Source organism: Gobio gobio (assembly GCF_949357685.1).
Source record: "Gobio gobio genome assembly, chromosome: 7".
Classification (NCBI taxonomy): domain Eukaryota; kingdom Metazoa; phylum Chordata; class Actinopteri; order Cypriniformes; family Gobionidae; genus Gobio; species Gobio gobio.
The window spans coordinates 49,775,316-49,791,373 of record NC_137103.1 but is presented as its reverse complement, the minus strand read 5'-3'; the positions used below and the strand labels follow the sequence as shown (position 1 = coordinate 49,791,373).

Below are 16,058 nucleotides of genomic sequence, written 5' to 3'. Positions count from 1 at the left end.
CTAAGCAGTGCATCGCCGCAAATGAGTAAAGCAAGCCTACACGCAAACTGCCGCAAGTGAAACTGAAAATAGGCCAAGTCTTAGATGCTCAAAAACACAATCATCTTCATTCAAACTAATGAGACTAAATGCTCTTACCAGGTCGCTCTCTCTCATATCGCGGTCTCTGATCTTGAAATGAGCTGATGAATATAATGCAGCTTATATCTTTCGTTGACGTGAACTCGTTAAATGTGCATATAGCGCTGGGTCGGGAATTGAAGATCGGATTTATATTCATTTTGTAGAGAGGTGTAAGGTAAGACAACCTGCATGTTTTTATTCTTATTTGTTTCGATTGTGTAGCCCGTTTTGTTTGCATGTGCCGTTGCGAGCAGCATCTGCCTCAGCTTGTCAAAAATGCCATTTTTTAGGCTAAACGTTTAAACTAACATGGTGATGCTTGAAATGTTTTATTTCTATGGATTTTATTATAAGCAAGACAAGTCCAGTGTTAAATTAAATAGAGGCTAAATTGATCAAACATGCGGTTAACTCACTGTCGGACGCTTGGTCCTTACTTTAAAAAAAAACAAAAACTTTAATTTAACAAACAAAAAAATGCTTCAAACATTTTTCTAAATTAACTTAATAAAGAAACAAAACTAAATATAACTACTTTGACATTAAAAACAAAACTGATATATTTTAATGGCTGCAAGGATTAAAAATAGAAAGAAAAAAACACAGGCTTTAGTCGGACTCGGGCCGAAAATTTTGATAAGTTGTCAGACACGGGCCGGGATAGGGCCTCAGCATCTCGGGCCAGGACCAAGATTTGAGGCCCGTGCAGGGCTCTATGCCTTTTTGATGGGAAAATGGAGAAGAGTGAGTTCGGCAAAAGGCGGATTCGAACTTGGGTCAAACGCGTCAAAAGCTACTTTCAGGAGCCACACACAGCCTACGCCACTGCAGATGATACATGGTGCGCATATTTTTTCCTTTCTTCCTTTGCCAATGTAACAGAGGTCTGCTAGTAGTTGCTGTGCAAGTAAACCTCACTCCTCTGATCTCAAGAGACGTTCTAGCGACTGATGCTAGAGGTTGCAGCCTTTAGCCTTAAAACGCCCGACTCTCATGCCGGCGGACCCAGGTTCAAGTCCCGCTTGGAGCGGGAGGTTCGAACAGGAGGGGTTACACCATCAAGGCCGGCTATTTACTATTATTTACCATAATGCCCATTGGATAACCCGGCCCTGATCTAAAGTGATGTAAACGTAGGATGAATTCCAATATGACTGTTCGGAATGAGATCACATTGCAACACATCTGACCTGTATGGGATTTAGGACCACATATGGAAGTGACACAAATCTGAATTGAAAAGTTCAGATTCTATGTGGTTTGTGCTGTTCACACTTTCATGAGAAAAACAGATCTGAGTCACATTAAAACAAAAATCGGATTTGGGCCACATTTACCTGCAGTCTGAACGTAGCCTCAGAGGACTGCCTGCTCACCTGTCAATCAACTATCGCAGCAAAACAAGTAAGAAATGTTTGCACTTTTTCCACTCAAAGCATCATATTTGGGGTGCAATGTGTAATGCATTATGCATTCTGCTCTGAGACATTTCGGAATGCAACAATACACAAACTTGAGTATACACAGAATTTTTTATTTGAACATTTTTAAGCCTTTTTAGAGACTTTTTCTAAAAAAAAATACCTTCATTTTCTTCAAGTGTGCTGCTTTCCACAGCTCTGTTGCCACATCACCATTTATTTTCCCCATTTGTGTGTTCACACCACTTTTGTTTTGCTGGGCACCTCTGTTTATTCGTTGTTTCGTTGTTTGAGTCACTCGTCCTGTTGTTCGTAGCATTCGTTGTGTAGCGAGGTCCTGAATGTTTTCAATGTGACGTTTTGGCGATTTGTTCAGCTGAGGTGTATTGTGTCTGCATGATCTATCTTGTTTTCGTTCTTTTGACTGGGCACCGTTACAGCGAGTGTTAATCACATCGTTAACTCTTTTAAAGAGGCGCTTGCACGGCCTTGCCACAGAGCATGAGACATTAGCTCATTCCCCAGCCATGTCACATACTGAAATAGCCACCTCAGTCTGCTGTCTTTAAAAGCTCAGTGTGTACCACGGCAGTCTCTCAAAGGCTCTTGATCTGGAAGTTGGTCTCTTTGATAAGCCTTGAAGATGAAAGTGGTACACACAGATCTGTATTGTAAGGTCTAAGGACCAGAAACATACTTTGTGCAAGTACGCAAATGCAGACGTGAATGCTTGGCCGGGACAAACCTCAGTACTCAAGGGGGTGATAGAGTTACCTTCAAATGTCGGTGCCATTAACCAGATGTGTGTTGGGCTATTTAAGTAGCTAGTTAAAAACATAGCAAGACCGATATAGCACCTTGCAGCTTTACATAATGCATTATGAATTGCTGTCTGACACATTTCAGAACTAGGGCTGTTTAATTTAGTACAATTAATTATAAATAACTATTTGTTAAAAATACACATTTAATCATGCCATCTGATTTATAACAGTAAAGTCAACATAAACAATTATTAATATGCTATTCCCATGTGTGAACTGTCCAATGGAATTTGGAAAATGGATAATGAAAAACAATTATATACTATATACATTACATTACTATTTTTAATGTCTTATGCTCATCAAGCTTGCATTTATTTGATCAAAAATACAGAAAATAAATAGTGTGAAATAGTATCATAATGTAAAGTTATGGTTTTCTATTATGAAGACTTCAGATGCAAAAGCCTCTAAGTCCATCTGATGTTTTTCTTTAAAATAAGCATTTTTGTCAGGCTTCTATGTATAGGTTTCTACCTAAGTACTGGGATTTAGTGGGTTTGAAGTGAAAGTATTTTATGAACGTATACTATATGCGGAGGGCATTCACTCAGTATCGTTATCTCATTTTTGACCGAAGTGGCTTTTAGAGGCTTTTGCTCTTCAATATATATATTTTTTTTTTCTGTGATGCATCAGCCATTATTCCAGTCTTCCAGTCTTTATTATTCCAGTCTTTACTCGTGTCACATGATCATTCAGAAATCAGTCTAATATGATGATTTATCAATTTTGAAAACAGTTGTGCTGCTAAATATTTTGTTCAGAATTAATTAATGAATAAAAAGTTTAAAAAAAGCATTTATTTAAAATAGGTTTAACATATCCTTGCTGAATAAAAGTATTAATTTCTTTCAATAAAAAATGTAGTAGACAGTAGTCTATATTGTTACCAAATATTTATATTTTTAAAAAATGCTTTTCTTTTCTTTTTTACTTTTTATTCATCAAAGAATCCTGAAAAAAGGATCATCGGTTATAAAAAAAAAAATATTAAGCAGCACAACTGTTCCCAACATTGATAATACATCAGCATATTAGAATGATTTATGCACTGTAAACAATTATTTACCTGATTTATCATCACTACTTTTTATTTTTTTGTCAAATCAACTTAAATTCTGTTGGCATTGAGTGTAAATAACTATATTAATGTGGTTCAGATAATATTTTGAGTTTCTATGTATTAAACCAATTTCCTTCATTGTATTAACTAAAATTTCAATGAACTCAAAATGTTAAGGCAACCAGGTAACTTACTTTTTTAAGTTTTAATTAAAACTTTTCATACATGACCATGTGACACTGATAACTATAATGGCAGATGAAAATTCAGTTTTGCATCACAGAAATACATTTTATTTTAATATATATTAAAATAATTTTTCACAATATTACAGTTTTTTTCTGTAATTTTGATCAAATAAATGGAGGCTTGATGAGCTTAAGAGACTTCTTTCAAAAACATTGAAAATAGTAATGTTTCAACAGCTTAATGGAGCACAACAGACTTAATTCTGATCATTTTTAATTGATCAACAACCCTAATCGGAGTGCAGAAATATGTGAAATTAAACTTGCCAAGCATCATTTGCATTGACGTACTTGCTTATAGAGTATGTTTTGTGCTGAAGGCTTTAGTTGACAACGCTCTGAATAATACTTATTTCTTTGCTCTGTGTCGCTTTAGGTCGATCTCCTCCAGGATTGGCTAAAACGCCTTTGTCCTTCCTGGGCCTGAAGCCCCACAATCCTGCTGACATACTGCTCCACCAGACGGGCTCAGGTGAGACTTTACACACATATACAGAAAAGCACATGCAGACACGCGTCCAAGACGTGCTCCATAAAGGGAGCTCAAATACATCTTGTGGGCCATATATCAAAATATCCTTTCATTTCTCCCTCTCAAGTGTTTCCCCTTCTCCTTTTCTCGTCTCTTGAGCCGTGAGCTCATACATATCTTTAAATGGATTGGTGTTTTCTTTTCATATGCGGTTATATTGGGATCCTTTTACTGAGCTCTGTCAACGTGTGTGTATGTGTGTGAGCTGCCTACCTAGTTTTCTTTTGTAATAAATTTTAAAATGCAATTCATTCCTGTGATGCAGTGTCACATGATCCTTCAGAAATCAGACTAAGAAACATTATTATCAATGTTGAAAATAGTTGTGCTGCTTAATATTTTTGTGGAAACTGTGATTGTTTGATGAATATAAAGTTCAAAAGAACAACATTTATTTGAAATAGAAACCTATAGCATTATAAATCTCTTTACTGTCACTTTTGATCAATTTAATGCATTCTTGTGGCATAAAAGTATTTATTTCTTTAAAAAAAGAGAAATTTCTGTGAGGAAAAGAAAAGATTCCCATAATTTCAAGAAGGAAATGTCCATCCAAGATGGCGCAGCCTAATCGAATTAAAAATTGACTTTTACTCAATATTTAAAAGTTGTATGCAATTTTATTCTTTTAGAGTATAATGTTGTTAGCTTAGCGCTATGTTAAAACCAAACTCAATTAAAACAATATTAAATAAAATAATTCTGTGCATTTCAGAGTTGCTACCAAAAGTTGAGAGCTACAAATCGGTTCCATTTCAGTTAGGATGTTGCCTTAGAAGGTAGCTCCCTATGTAGGCAGCAGTTTTTGGAACAGAGCCCCTTTTTAAGATGATTTAATGTTTGAAGGTATGATGATTATTAATCTTGATATTAGCAAGCTCAGCAAACTGACATCTAAAATATTATTTGATATATTGTTTCTTTCAATTCAAAGCAGTAATTTACCATGTCTTCAGGGGCGAACCTCATGAAAACATGTCCACATTTCTTTTTCTTTATCATTTCTTATTCCTTTCCTTTGATTTTCGGGGTGATATATGACCCGCTCTTGTCTCAGCAGGTTTGGTGAGATTCATCCTCAGAGGCCAGCGGGCGTAAGCTATGTAGTTTTTGTTGGTAACAGGATCCTATGAGGAGTTGCGGAGACTCTTTAGTTTGGAACAAGTTCTCATGCAGGGCTGATTTTAGCGTCGTTCCTGAGGGAGTTAATTTGAGACCTGCTAAAACAAGAGCCATACGTACGGTACACACACTAACATTATTACGAGATGATGTGTCACAGGGACCGCTTTGTCTTACTATAGTTAGGTTAAATGATGTCATGTGCTTATTGATGATAAGGGCTGTAACTTTGGGCATTTTAATCTGCACTGGGGCCTGCTGGTATTTGGGGCAGCAAAAATGTGAATGAAGATTACATAGTTTGCTTTGGGTGTACTGTCCTCTTTTTATTTTCTTAAAAGTAATAATTAACCCAAATATGAAAGTGTCATGTCATTAAAACATGATTTCCTTCTGTTAACTACAAAAAGAGGCGAAAGTCATATGGACCATTTTTACATTTTTATTAATGCTTGTTTGTCCTTTTTAAAAACAATTTTTTTTTTTAAAGAAATTCACTGTCCGCTTTCCTTATATGGAAAACAAATCTAGATTGTGCTTTTGTGTTTATGGAAGAAATTAATTTGAGTTTGGAATGGCATGACGGTCAGTTAATAATGACCATTCTCTACACTCATCTTTTCACATCTATGTTAGCAATTATCAATCTACTCTCCATGTCTCTTTGAACTTCTACAATTTGTCTTATGATTTTTATTCTTCTGCCGTCGGGGAAACAGAGAGTGAGGATGAGGAAGGTAAGAATGTACCAGATTTAGAAGTGCAGTGTTACTGTACATACAAACCACTTCACCTTCTGGCTGGTCATCTCCATTCACTTATCTCTCTCAACTCACTTTATCATGTTGGTTAAGCAACATAAACAATGATTCACCAAGTTTCTTCATGACTCAAGAACTTGACCATAAATTGATACACCTCTTGATGGAAATATCACAGCATTTATTTCCATCAAAAGGTGCATCATTTTTTGGTCAAGATCTTGTATTGACAATGCAAGAGTCCAGCACTCTGTAAAGTCTCCTCCAGCACATCCCAAAGACTTTCAATGAATATAAGATCTGGACTCAGAAGTGCCAATTCATGTGTGAAAATGATTCTTCATGCTCCCTCCCAACCATTCTTTCACAATTTGAGCTGATGATTCTTGACATTGTCATCCTGGAATATGGCCATGATGTGTCTTCCTACATGGTCGTTTAAGAAATGAAAAGCTACACAATCCATCAATTAGTGTTGAAAGAACTGTTGCCAAACATAGAGCATGCTAGAAACATAATAATCACTGCAATAAGTATCCAATCATTGACACTTAAGCATGTGCCTATTGAAATCAAAATAGCGAGGCAATATGCACTCTCAAAAAAAAAGAAAAGTGTATTTAAGCTTACTCATTTCCATCAGTGGTCATTTAAAGCAACTAAAATCATCAGGTCATGTTTTGGACACAATGATCCATTTGTCTCGACTCTAGTAAACTTTTGTGCTCACAGGCCTTTTTCCCTTTGTCTCTTTGCCAGAGCCTCGTAGCTACGTGGAGTCTGTGGCCAAAGCAGCAACAGTGACAGGTGGGCCGCCAGCATCGCCTGTGTCTCCAACATATGACAGTGACAGCTTAGCTCGTCCTATCGGGCCTTCCCATGCCTACAACGTTCCTCTTTCCTCCAGCAGCCCCATTCAGAGCCCAGATGCAGTGTAAGTGACCACCACACGGCTGTTTCATACAGTGTTATAGTAGTATTATTGATATAGTTTTATAATATTTATTAAGATTTAGAATTCGCTTTATTTTTAATATTTTCAGTTTTCATTTTAGCAATTTGGTTATGAGCTTTTGAAAATGTTTATTATTTTTTGTTTTTTTTAATATTTCTATTTAGCTTAAATTATTTTAAATTTCCTTTTCAGCTTTAGTAATTTTAGTACTTCAACTTATTCCCACTGTTTTGAAAGTTTACGTTTTTATATTTAATTTTATTTCAATGACATTTCAACAAATAGTTTTAGCTTTAGTTAATATCCATGTGGTGTAAATTTGGTCCACTTTGCAACTTATTTGGTATCCAGATACTACCAGAATTTTATAATTTTACATTCTTATAAAAATCATCTTACTTGCATATCATTGTGAGATATTTTGTATATTTATATGCATTTTATATACGTAGTCTGTTATACTGTTCTAAAAAAATCTAATTAATTTTTAAGCTATCAGAATGTTTTACTTACTATTGACCATATAAGTATCAGCAACTTGCCAAATTGCATATTTTTGCTCAGTTTTGCCCTCTCAATATAATTAAGGTGTTTATTTTTCTACTCGAGAGTGAGCTCCATATTCTCAATATATCATATGAGCCATGAAAGCCTTGTGTATCAAACATGATTCTCAACAAAAAACACATGTAAACCTTGTTTTTATTTTTGTCAAAAGATTCAATAAACTTCCATTTAAAATAGATAATTATTTCATATGTCAGGCTTTACAGGGTTAATGTCAGGTGCAAGGGGGCCATAATAGTGTATATTTTATAATAATTCTAGTTCTCTTATTTTGTGGTCTTTCAGTGAAAGCACATTGGCCGATAGTGGGGTGGGAATGAATTCTCTGTCCCAGGCTGCTGTCGACTCCATCCTTCACTCCCAGCCCTCCGAAAGAACGTACCAAACACCCACACCCTCCTACCCCACCTCCAGCAGCATGTTGGGTAACAACATCAGCCCCGATATCAGCCCCTCTCTGCCAGGGGTCATGCAAAATAACATCACAACCATCCAGCCACTCACCAGCAGCCCTGGTACAAGACACCACACTGTCCTGCCCGACATAATGTCCGCTCCCAACCTTCAGCACAGACTAGCCAATCAGGACGGCCCCGTTCTGGGCCAACACCCAGCCAACGGTCATCTGCCTGGAATGGCTGGTAGTCCCATGCAAGGAAGACATGCCATGGTGTCCCAGGGAACGCAGAGCAGCCCGATGCTGTCCAGACAGTTTCCCGTCACCCACGGGACTCAGAGTAGTCCGATTCTCAGCAGGCAGCCTATGGGACAAGCTGTCCAGAGCAGCCCGGTCCTCAACCGACAGGCGTCCCTCAATCAACCAATCATTCTGCCTAACCAAAGCAGCCCGGTGTTGAGTAGACAACCGTCCGTTACCCAGCCCAACCAGGGCAGCCCCGTCCTGAGCAGGCAATCCTCACTTACACATCCCAGTCAGGGCAGTCCCATTCTGGGACACTACCCGTCCATGACACAGGGTAGCCCCAGTCTGGACAGGCACCCGATGTACAGCGGCTACACCACTCCAGACGAGCGGCACGGAGCCCTGTCGCGCCAGAGCAGCTCCTCTGGATACCAGCCGCCATCCACGCCTTCTTTCCCAGTCTCTCCAGCCGGATTCTTAGAGGGTGGGGGATTCAGACAAGGCAGCCCTGCCCTCCAACCTCAGCTCCCAGAGAAGAGACGCATGTCCAGCAGTGATCGCTCCAATGGCGGACTGTCCTACGGAACGCTCAACGGGAAGATGTCCTCACCGGTCTCCAGTGGCGGCAGCACTCCAAGCGTTCATTTCTTCCACACGCTCCCTGACTTCTCCAAACTCAACATGTGCGGTAAGACTTTATGAAGATAAACTCCACTAGAAAACACTAAGAAATGGAATCAGAATGCCTTTAAATTCCAGTTCGGTTAATAATGCCAGCAGGTTGCATTGCCATTTGAATGTAAGAAAGAAATAGAACATTGTATTGGATTCCAAAATTAGGTGGCAAAACTGTTTTCAACATTGATAATAATCAGAAATGTTTCTTAATTTAGCAGCATATTATAATTAAATCAGCAAATTAGAATGATTTCTGAAGGATCATGTGACACTGAAGACTGGAGTAATCACAGAAATGTACATTTTAAATTATCCAAACTAATAAATGTGTTGTATATTATAATAAATATACTTTATGGACCATATGGAAATATGAAAAGCGGACTCAACATATTCAGATGTTAAAGCATTCCAAATTAAAAAAAAAGTAAATGTATCTATATTAGACAATTCATAATAATGCAAGTGGGTCCAAATACCCAAATAATTTGGCAAAACTCAAAATATTTGAGGTAATCAGTTTTTGCACTCATTCATACATTTTAATTACTCTTAACATGAAATATTTGAATAAGCTAATTCATACATTTACTTAAAAATGATCATGTAATCTCAACTTAAATATATTTAGTAGTGGAAACTTGGCTAGCTTTAGCGACCTAATTCAGTAAATGCTAACTTGCTAATTGTAACACAATGCTTTGATAGCCATAGCATAGCTATTGCTGAATGAGTATGACAGTATTTGTCCTCAATATTTTAATTACCAATATATACCAACCATTTTCTCAGAGAAGTAAGAGATTTGAGGCTCTGTATTACAAATGTAGCTGATTCTGTATTACCCTTTAGCTGTGACTTTATTAACATATACATATTCAGCCTTATTGTTTTCTTCTATCTTCTATCTGGTTTGCTTCCAGAAACGAAGTGTGACAGTATGTGTTTCTGGGCTGTAAAAACTTGTGCTTATTGTTGGTGTTTCGGTCAATATTTTAATAAGACACTGATGATCCTGAGGGTAATTTTAAACAGGTGTGTGTGTGTGTGTGTGTGTGTGTGTGTGTGTGTGTGTGTCTGTTAGCGTAGTTTTGAAAGAGTAGTGCATTCATTAGATTAGGCATACTAAACTACTATCTATTAACAGCTGATGGACTGCTAAATAAAGTGCATATTTCATTCCCCAGATGGAAGTCCAGAGACTAGGCTGAACGTGAAGTTTGTCCAGGACACATCCAAATTCTGGTATAAACCAGATATCTCCAGAGACCAAGGTAAGGACGCTGTATATATGTGTGCTCCAGGGTTAATTTATCTATATTTAGACTCCCAAATGGAGGCTCATAACTCTCATAAACAGTAAAATATGTCTCACGCCACCCTATATGAGGTCAATCGCTGTTGGTCTCCACATCTGGTTCTCCTCCGTGCTCTTATTGGATTAGATCATCTGCGCTGGAGACCTCTCTAAACGCAAGCACATGCAGTGACATCACACGCCATTCGACATATGTGCTTAGTTAAAGCCAGAGAACATCTGCATCTGTTGCTTCATTAACTTGTCTTAACGATAACGAATAAACCTCCTTCTCTCTCTCCCTATCTCTGTGTGTTAAACTGCGGGGGACATTGCTGCAATTTGTTAACATATTATAGGCTTCACCTTCACATCTCCAGTTTGTGAATAATACTGGGAGGGCATATATAAAAAAATCAATCATGTCATAAATCAATAGTAAATCAATTCATTTAACAGAGCCTCGGTCACTGTTTATGGACTGATATTATTAATACAGTATTGCTATTATATTGTATTATTAAAATAGCTGTTATTATTAATACAGGTTTTTATTATTCATATAAAGTTCCTGTTATCTGAAAAATAAGGCTTTATTATAGTTACATGGACAGAATCTTCATATTTTCTGGCTATTATTGGGATTTTTGCACACCAACCTGCACCTGGGATGTCATACGTTTTGGACTCAGCCTGTTTGACAAGGAATTTTTTTTAAGCAGATTTAATGTATCGATTGTAAAAACGTAGGGTTATTAATCAGAAATGTGCGTTTACTCCCATCTTAGTTATCAGCAAATCAGTAATTGGTGTATATCTATATGTACTTAATATTCTGGTACAAATAAACCATCTCCTCCCTTGCTTTAGCGATCAACATGCTGAAGGATCAAGAGCCTGGAGCCTTTGTCATTCGGGACAGTCATTCATTCAGAGGGGCCTACGGCTTGGCCATGAAGGTTGCCTCACCACCTCCAACAATGCAGCCTACAAAGAAAGGTATTTCATGTGCCTCCTCCAGGCATGTGGCTAATGCAGATAATCATTTGCCAAATGCACTCCAGACAGGAGATCTGACCCCTCCTGGATCTAGTCCTGTTGTGTCCTCAGCAGACACACACACAGACACACACATCCGACAACACACACTGTAACGCATACAGTGTTTCATGATGAAAAAGAAAGTCAGTGGTTAACCTATCTGTAAAATACCTACTCATTCCTTTACTCAATATTATTACACCGCTTTCTGAAATACTCGATTCTGATTTGTCAGTCGGACATTCTGTTGTCAAATAATTTTGTATAATGATAAAGTACAAGACAGACAACTGATTTCTTATACATGCTCTTTCTTCTCATATAATTTATTTATCTATTCATTTTTTCCATTAAATAAATAAAGTAAATGCATTTCTTTCTTTGTTTATTTATTATATTAAATATATGAACATTAAATATTTTCTTCTCATATAATTATTTATTTATTTCCATTAATTAAATAAAATTAAAATAAATAAATAAATGCTTTTTTTAATGTTTATTTATTATATTAAATAAATGGACATGAAATAATATTTTTAAGATTATGATAAACATAAATTTAGTCAATTGTGCCCAACATTTTGAAATAAATATTGTACTGCAAATGTATAATTTTTTTATTGTTCATTATTGCAGCTGGAGACGTCACTAACGAGTTGGTGAGACATTTCCTGATTGAGACGAGTCCGAAGGGCGTGAGGCTGAAGGGCTGCCCCAACGAGCCATACTTTGGTAAATAATTTTTTTAAAAATTTGTTTCATTTTATATGCAATTTTGATTAGATTAAAAGCAAATAGGCATAGGTCACCCAAAACTGAAAAATCTGTCATCAAGTTGTTCCAAACCTGTATAAATGTCTTAATTTGTGTACAGCAGAACAAAGATATTGACTATTGAATATATTGGTACCACTGACTTCCATATTATCCTCCTGGGTGCCACTGTCCTCGTACGAGGACATTATATTTGAGTGATTTTCTCTGTGACCATACATGTCTGGATGTCCTGTAAAGAGCACATTCAGGGCTTTTCAGAGATACCATTTGTTTTGAGGTTTCAACGGGAAAACAACTTCTCCTTGGTCTTTAAAAATGACTGAATGATCAAATTTAGCACTCTTGAGGAAATATATTTTGTAATTATCATTTAAATCCGACTCATTTTCAAATTGTTTTTCATGCATCAACTTCTCAGGAAAATGTTATGGGGTTTCTAATCAAAATATGACTTTCTGTTCTGATTTCATACATGTCCTCAATAGAGTACATCAGGACATAAAACATGTTTATCAGGCATTTTGGGAGACGCAACAAGTGAATAAATTACATATCAATGTCCCTATAAAATATTAGATATTATGAAAATGTTGCCCATAATTACTCCCATTATTACACTTCTTTTTTCATTACATGTTGCTCCAAGAACACATTAATATGCTAATTAGATCCAGTGTATAGATACATTGCATTGAATGAGAAAACACATGTATGGCCATTTTACCCACATATTGCATAAAGTAAAATGGTATATCAATTCATTCATAACACAGTTGAGAATCATCTTTAAACAAAGTCAATGGTTCCCCATAACTGTTTGATTGCAAACATTCTTCAAAATATCTTCCTTGGTGTTCAGCAGAATAAAGAAATGCATACAGGTTTTTACTGTGCACTATCCCTTTAATCAAAAATAAAACAGGATTTTTGCCTACGTAGCTTCATTGCTCCACGTGGCTTGAGTGCATTGACACTTGAATGATTTGTTTGAATGTTCACTAATGTGAAAGCCCAATCTGTCAAGCTTGTAGAACAAATGCTTGTGTGGTTTTAGCTCTTCAATACAAGTTAACATGTGAATCCTTCCTTTTAAATCAAGCTGTCCGTGTAGCTTCCAGAAAGCTGTAGAACATATGTGGTCCAAACGACAGCATGGAAGCAGCTGACATTATTAAGTACATCTCAAAGACGGCCTCTCTCTAATTTACTGTCTGCTGACCACATTACACGGAGGACTAGTCTGTTCAATGGACAGTGCTGTCTTCTCCAATATGGCCCGTTCCACATCAAATAAAGAGACATAAAAAATCAGGGTTGGGCCGTTTGCATAAGAGCTCAAACATCCTGTTATGGTAACCGTCGCGTAAGCGCGTGTTTATTGTGAAAAGCAGAATAGACAAAGAAAAACTGTGATGTTGGAGAACGAAAGCAGGTGTGGGTGAAATTTGGCAGGATTTCTGTGTTGTCGGGAATAACGCTCATGTTAATGAATGTACAGAAGTATCTAAGCTCCACTCCTCCAGACGCTGGATGTCTGCCAGGACGCCCACTGCTCACAGGAACAGTTTACCCGAAAAATGTCTTCATCATTTGTTTATCCTCATGTCGTTCCAAACCTGTGTGCTGTTATTTGTTCCTGTGGATACAGAAGGTGAATTTCTGTAGAATCGTTCATTCAGTTCTTCAAAAAGGACCATAAACATATCATAAAAGTAGTCCAAGCGACTTATGCGCTATATCCAAAGTCTTTTGAAGTCAAATGATAGCTTTGTGTGACAAAAGCATGAAAATGTTGGTTGTTTTCCACTGAAAATCGTCACGTCAGGTTTTTGGCCTTGGTGTGTCTTGTGACTACATTTTCAGTTTTTTTACACAAAACTCTCATATGGCTTCAGAAGACTTGGATTATCATTCACAAGTCATATGGGATACTTTTGTAATATTTTTATGGTGCTGGTCTTTTTTTGGAACTTGAAAGTATCTGTCCTCATTCATTTTCAAATATTGAAAAAAAAAGGGACAGAATTCAACAAAATGTCACCTTTTTGTTTTCCAGGGAAAGAAGAAAGCAGGGTTTAGAACAAAACGAGCTATTTAGGAGTGAACTAATTCTTGTAAGGGGCCTTAAATTAAAACGAGTCTTCATTTCCTGTAAGTGTTGATAAAATCTGATTGCTGAAGGAGGAGAGTTTAAAAGCTGATAATAACATTTAAAATTGGCAACAAGACTCCTTTCTGCCATCAACCTGAATGTTTTTGCTTCCGGAGTGCAATGGCTTTGTAGCTATTTCTCATGCGCAGGGGAAACATTTAGCCAAAAAAAGCCCATCCAGAGTTTGTTTTTCCTAATATAGTCAAATATTTGAAGCGGAGGTTTATTAAAGAAAGACTCTGGAGGTTTGACCACATGCTAGTATTACTGTCTTTCCTGTCCTTCTAACTTTCACTGCCACAACTGTTTACTAACATGGATTTATGGTTTGCCAGGCCTGGCATCAAAGTTTGACCTCTTCAGGACAGTTGTAATGTAAAGTATGCCCTCCTCTGATTTCCGCTCGTAAATCTGACCCCAATTTTGATTCATCTTCTGTGTCCAGGCTGCCTGTCTGCACTGGTCTACCAGCACTCCATCACTCCACTGGCTCTACCCTGCAAACTAGTCATACCAACCAGAGGTGAGACATCATGTCCGTATCTCTACACACACAGTGGGGTCCAAAGGTCTGAGACCACTCAAAAACAGGATTTTTTTTCTTTAAATGTATAAAAAATTATAATCTAAAAAATGAAATTTTTGGTTTTCGGCCAAAAGAGTCACCTTTATTTATATAGCGCTTTTTACAATGCAGATTGTTTCAAAGCAGCTTCACAGTGTTAGTAAAATAATGCAACAGAATTTGATTCGGCTGAACTGCCGCTCTGGAGAAAACGGTGATGTCATCAGCTCATTTCAATTATCATATAGTGACAATGTGGACAGATCAGTAATTTAGTTGAAAATGTATTTGAATATTTAGTTGAAAATTTAGAGTCCCCAACTGAGCAAGCCAAGCCAAAGGCAACAGTGGCATGGAACTAAAACTCCATCAGGTGGCATAATGGAGAAAAATAAACCTTGGGAGAAACCAGGCTCAGTCGTGTTGACAGTTCTCCTCTGGCCATCATGCCGTGTCGGTGAGGCAATTATTAGATAGGAATATTCGAAAGATCGGAGTCATCACGCCGGAGACGGGTTTATTGAGGATGCCGTGCCGACGAGGCAATTATTAGATAGGAATATTCGAAGGATCAGAGTCATCACGTCATAGACGGTATATTGGGATGTTGTGTCGATAAGGCAATTATTAGATAGGAATTTTCGAAAATATCAGAGTCATCACGCCGGAGATGGGTTTATTGAGGATGCCGTGTCGATGAGGCAATTTCAGGGGGAGTCTAATTTACACGGTCTCTGCAGACACTTCAGGGATGTGTTGGTCATGTCTGGGCGCAGGTCCACCATCTGATCTGGATACGGCCCGGATCCGGCTGACTGCAGTAAACCTCGGGATAAACAGAGAGTCTAACATTAGCGTAGATGCCATTCTTTTTATGATGTAACGAGTACATCAGGTGTTATGTGAAGTGTTCCCGGTTCCGGCTGATCTAGTTAATGCAGCCTAACAAAAAAAAGAGAAAAACGGCTGAAAATGCTCAGGTTTGTTTATCACTGTGCTTTGCTCTATACACATGCGCTCAGTTGTTCACGCACCTGAGTACGTCTGGAAAATGAATTTGGTAAATGTGTTTTTATCATGCGCATATCGCCTTAATGAAGCAATTATCTGCCTCATGGAAGTGAATACAGTTTATATGTATATTTCAGGGGTTTTTAATGTGCTTCTTGGTTTTTTTCATCCAGCTTTTCTGTTATATAGCAGAATTTGCATAAATATATATGGATGGAAACCTGAGGCATCTGCACTCCTTTGTACTATTTTCAATAGTATTCTCAGACTTT

At 37.4% G+C, this 16,058-nt stretch overlaps 1 protein-coding gene across 17 annotated transcripts in view; it reads left to right on the top strand.

The window, feature by feature from the left end:
• tns1b (tensin 1b) overlaps positions 1-16,058 on the top strand; it is a 322,198-nt gene that overhangs the window by 298,230 nt on the left and 7,910 nt on the right. For all 17 annotated transcript variants that reach the window (XM_079822505.1, XM_079822502.1, XM_079822492.1 and 14 more), the window contains 7 exons: positions 4,059-4,154; positions 6,857-7,031; positions 7,905-8,950; positions 10,128-10,214; positions 11,108-11,236; positions 11,918-12,013; positions 14,656-14,733. In XM_079822505.1, the coding sequence (XP_079678631.1) occupies positions 4,059-4,154; positions 6,857-7,031; positions 7,905-8,950; positions 10,128-10,214; positions 11,108-11,236; positions 11,918-12,013; positions 14,656-14,733 (1,707 nt within the window). The remainder of the gene's footprint in view (positions 1-4,058; positions 4,155-6,856; positions 7,032-7,904; positions 8,951-10,127; positions 10,215-11,107; positions 11,237-11,917; positions 12,014-14,655; positions 14,734-16,058) is intronic.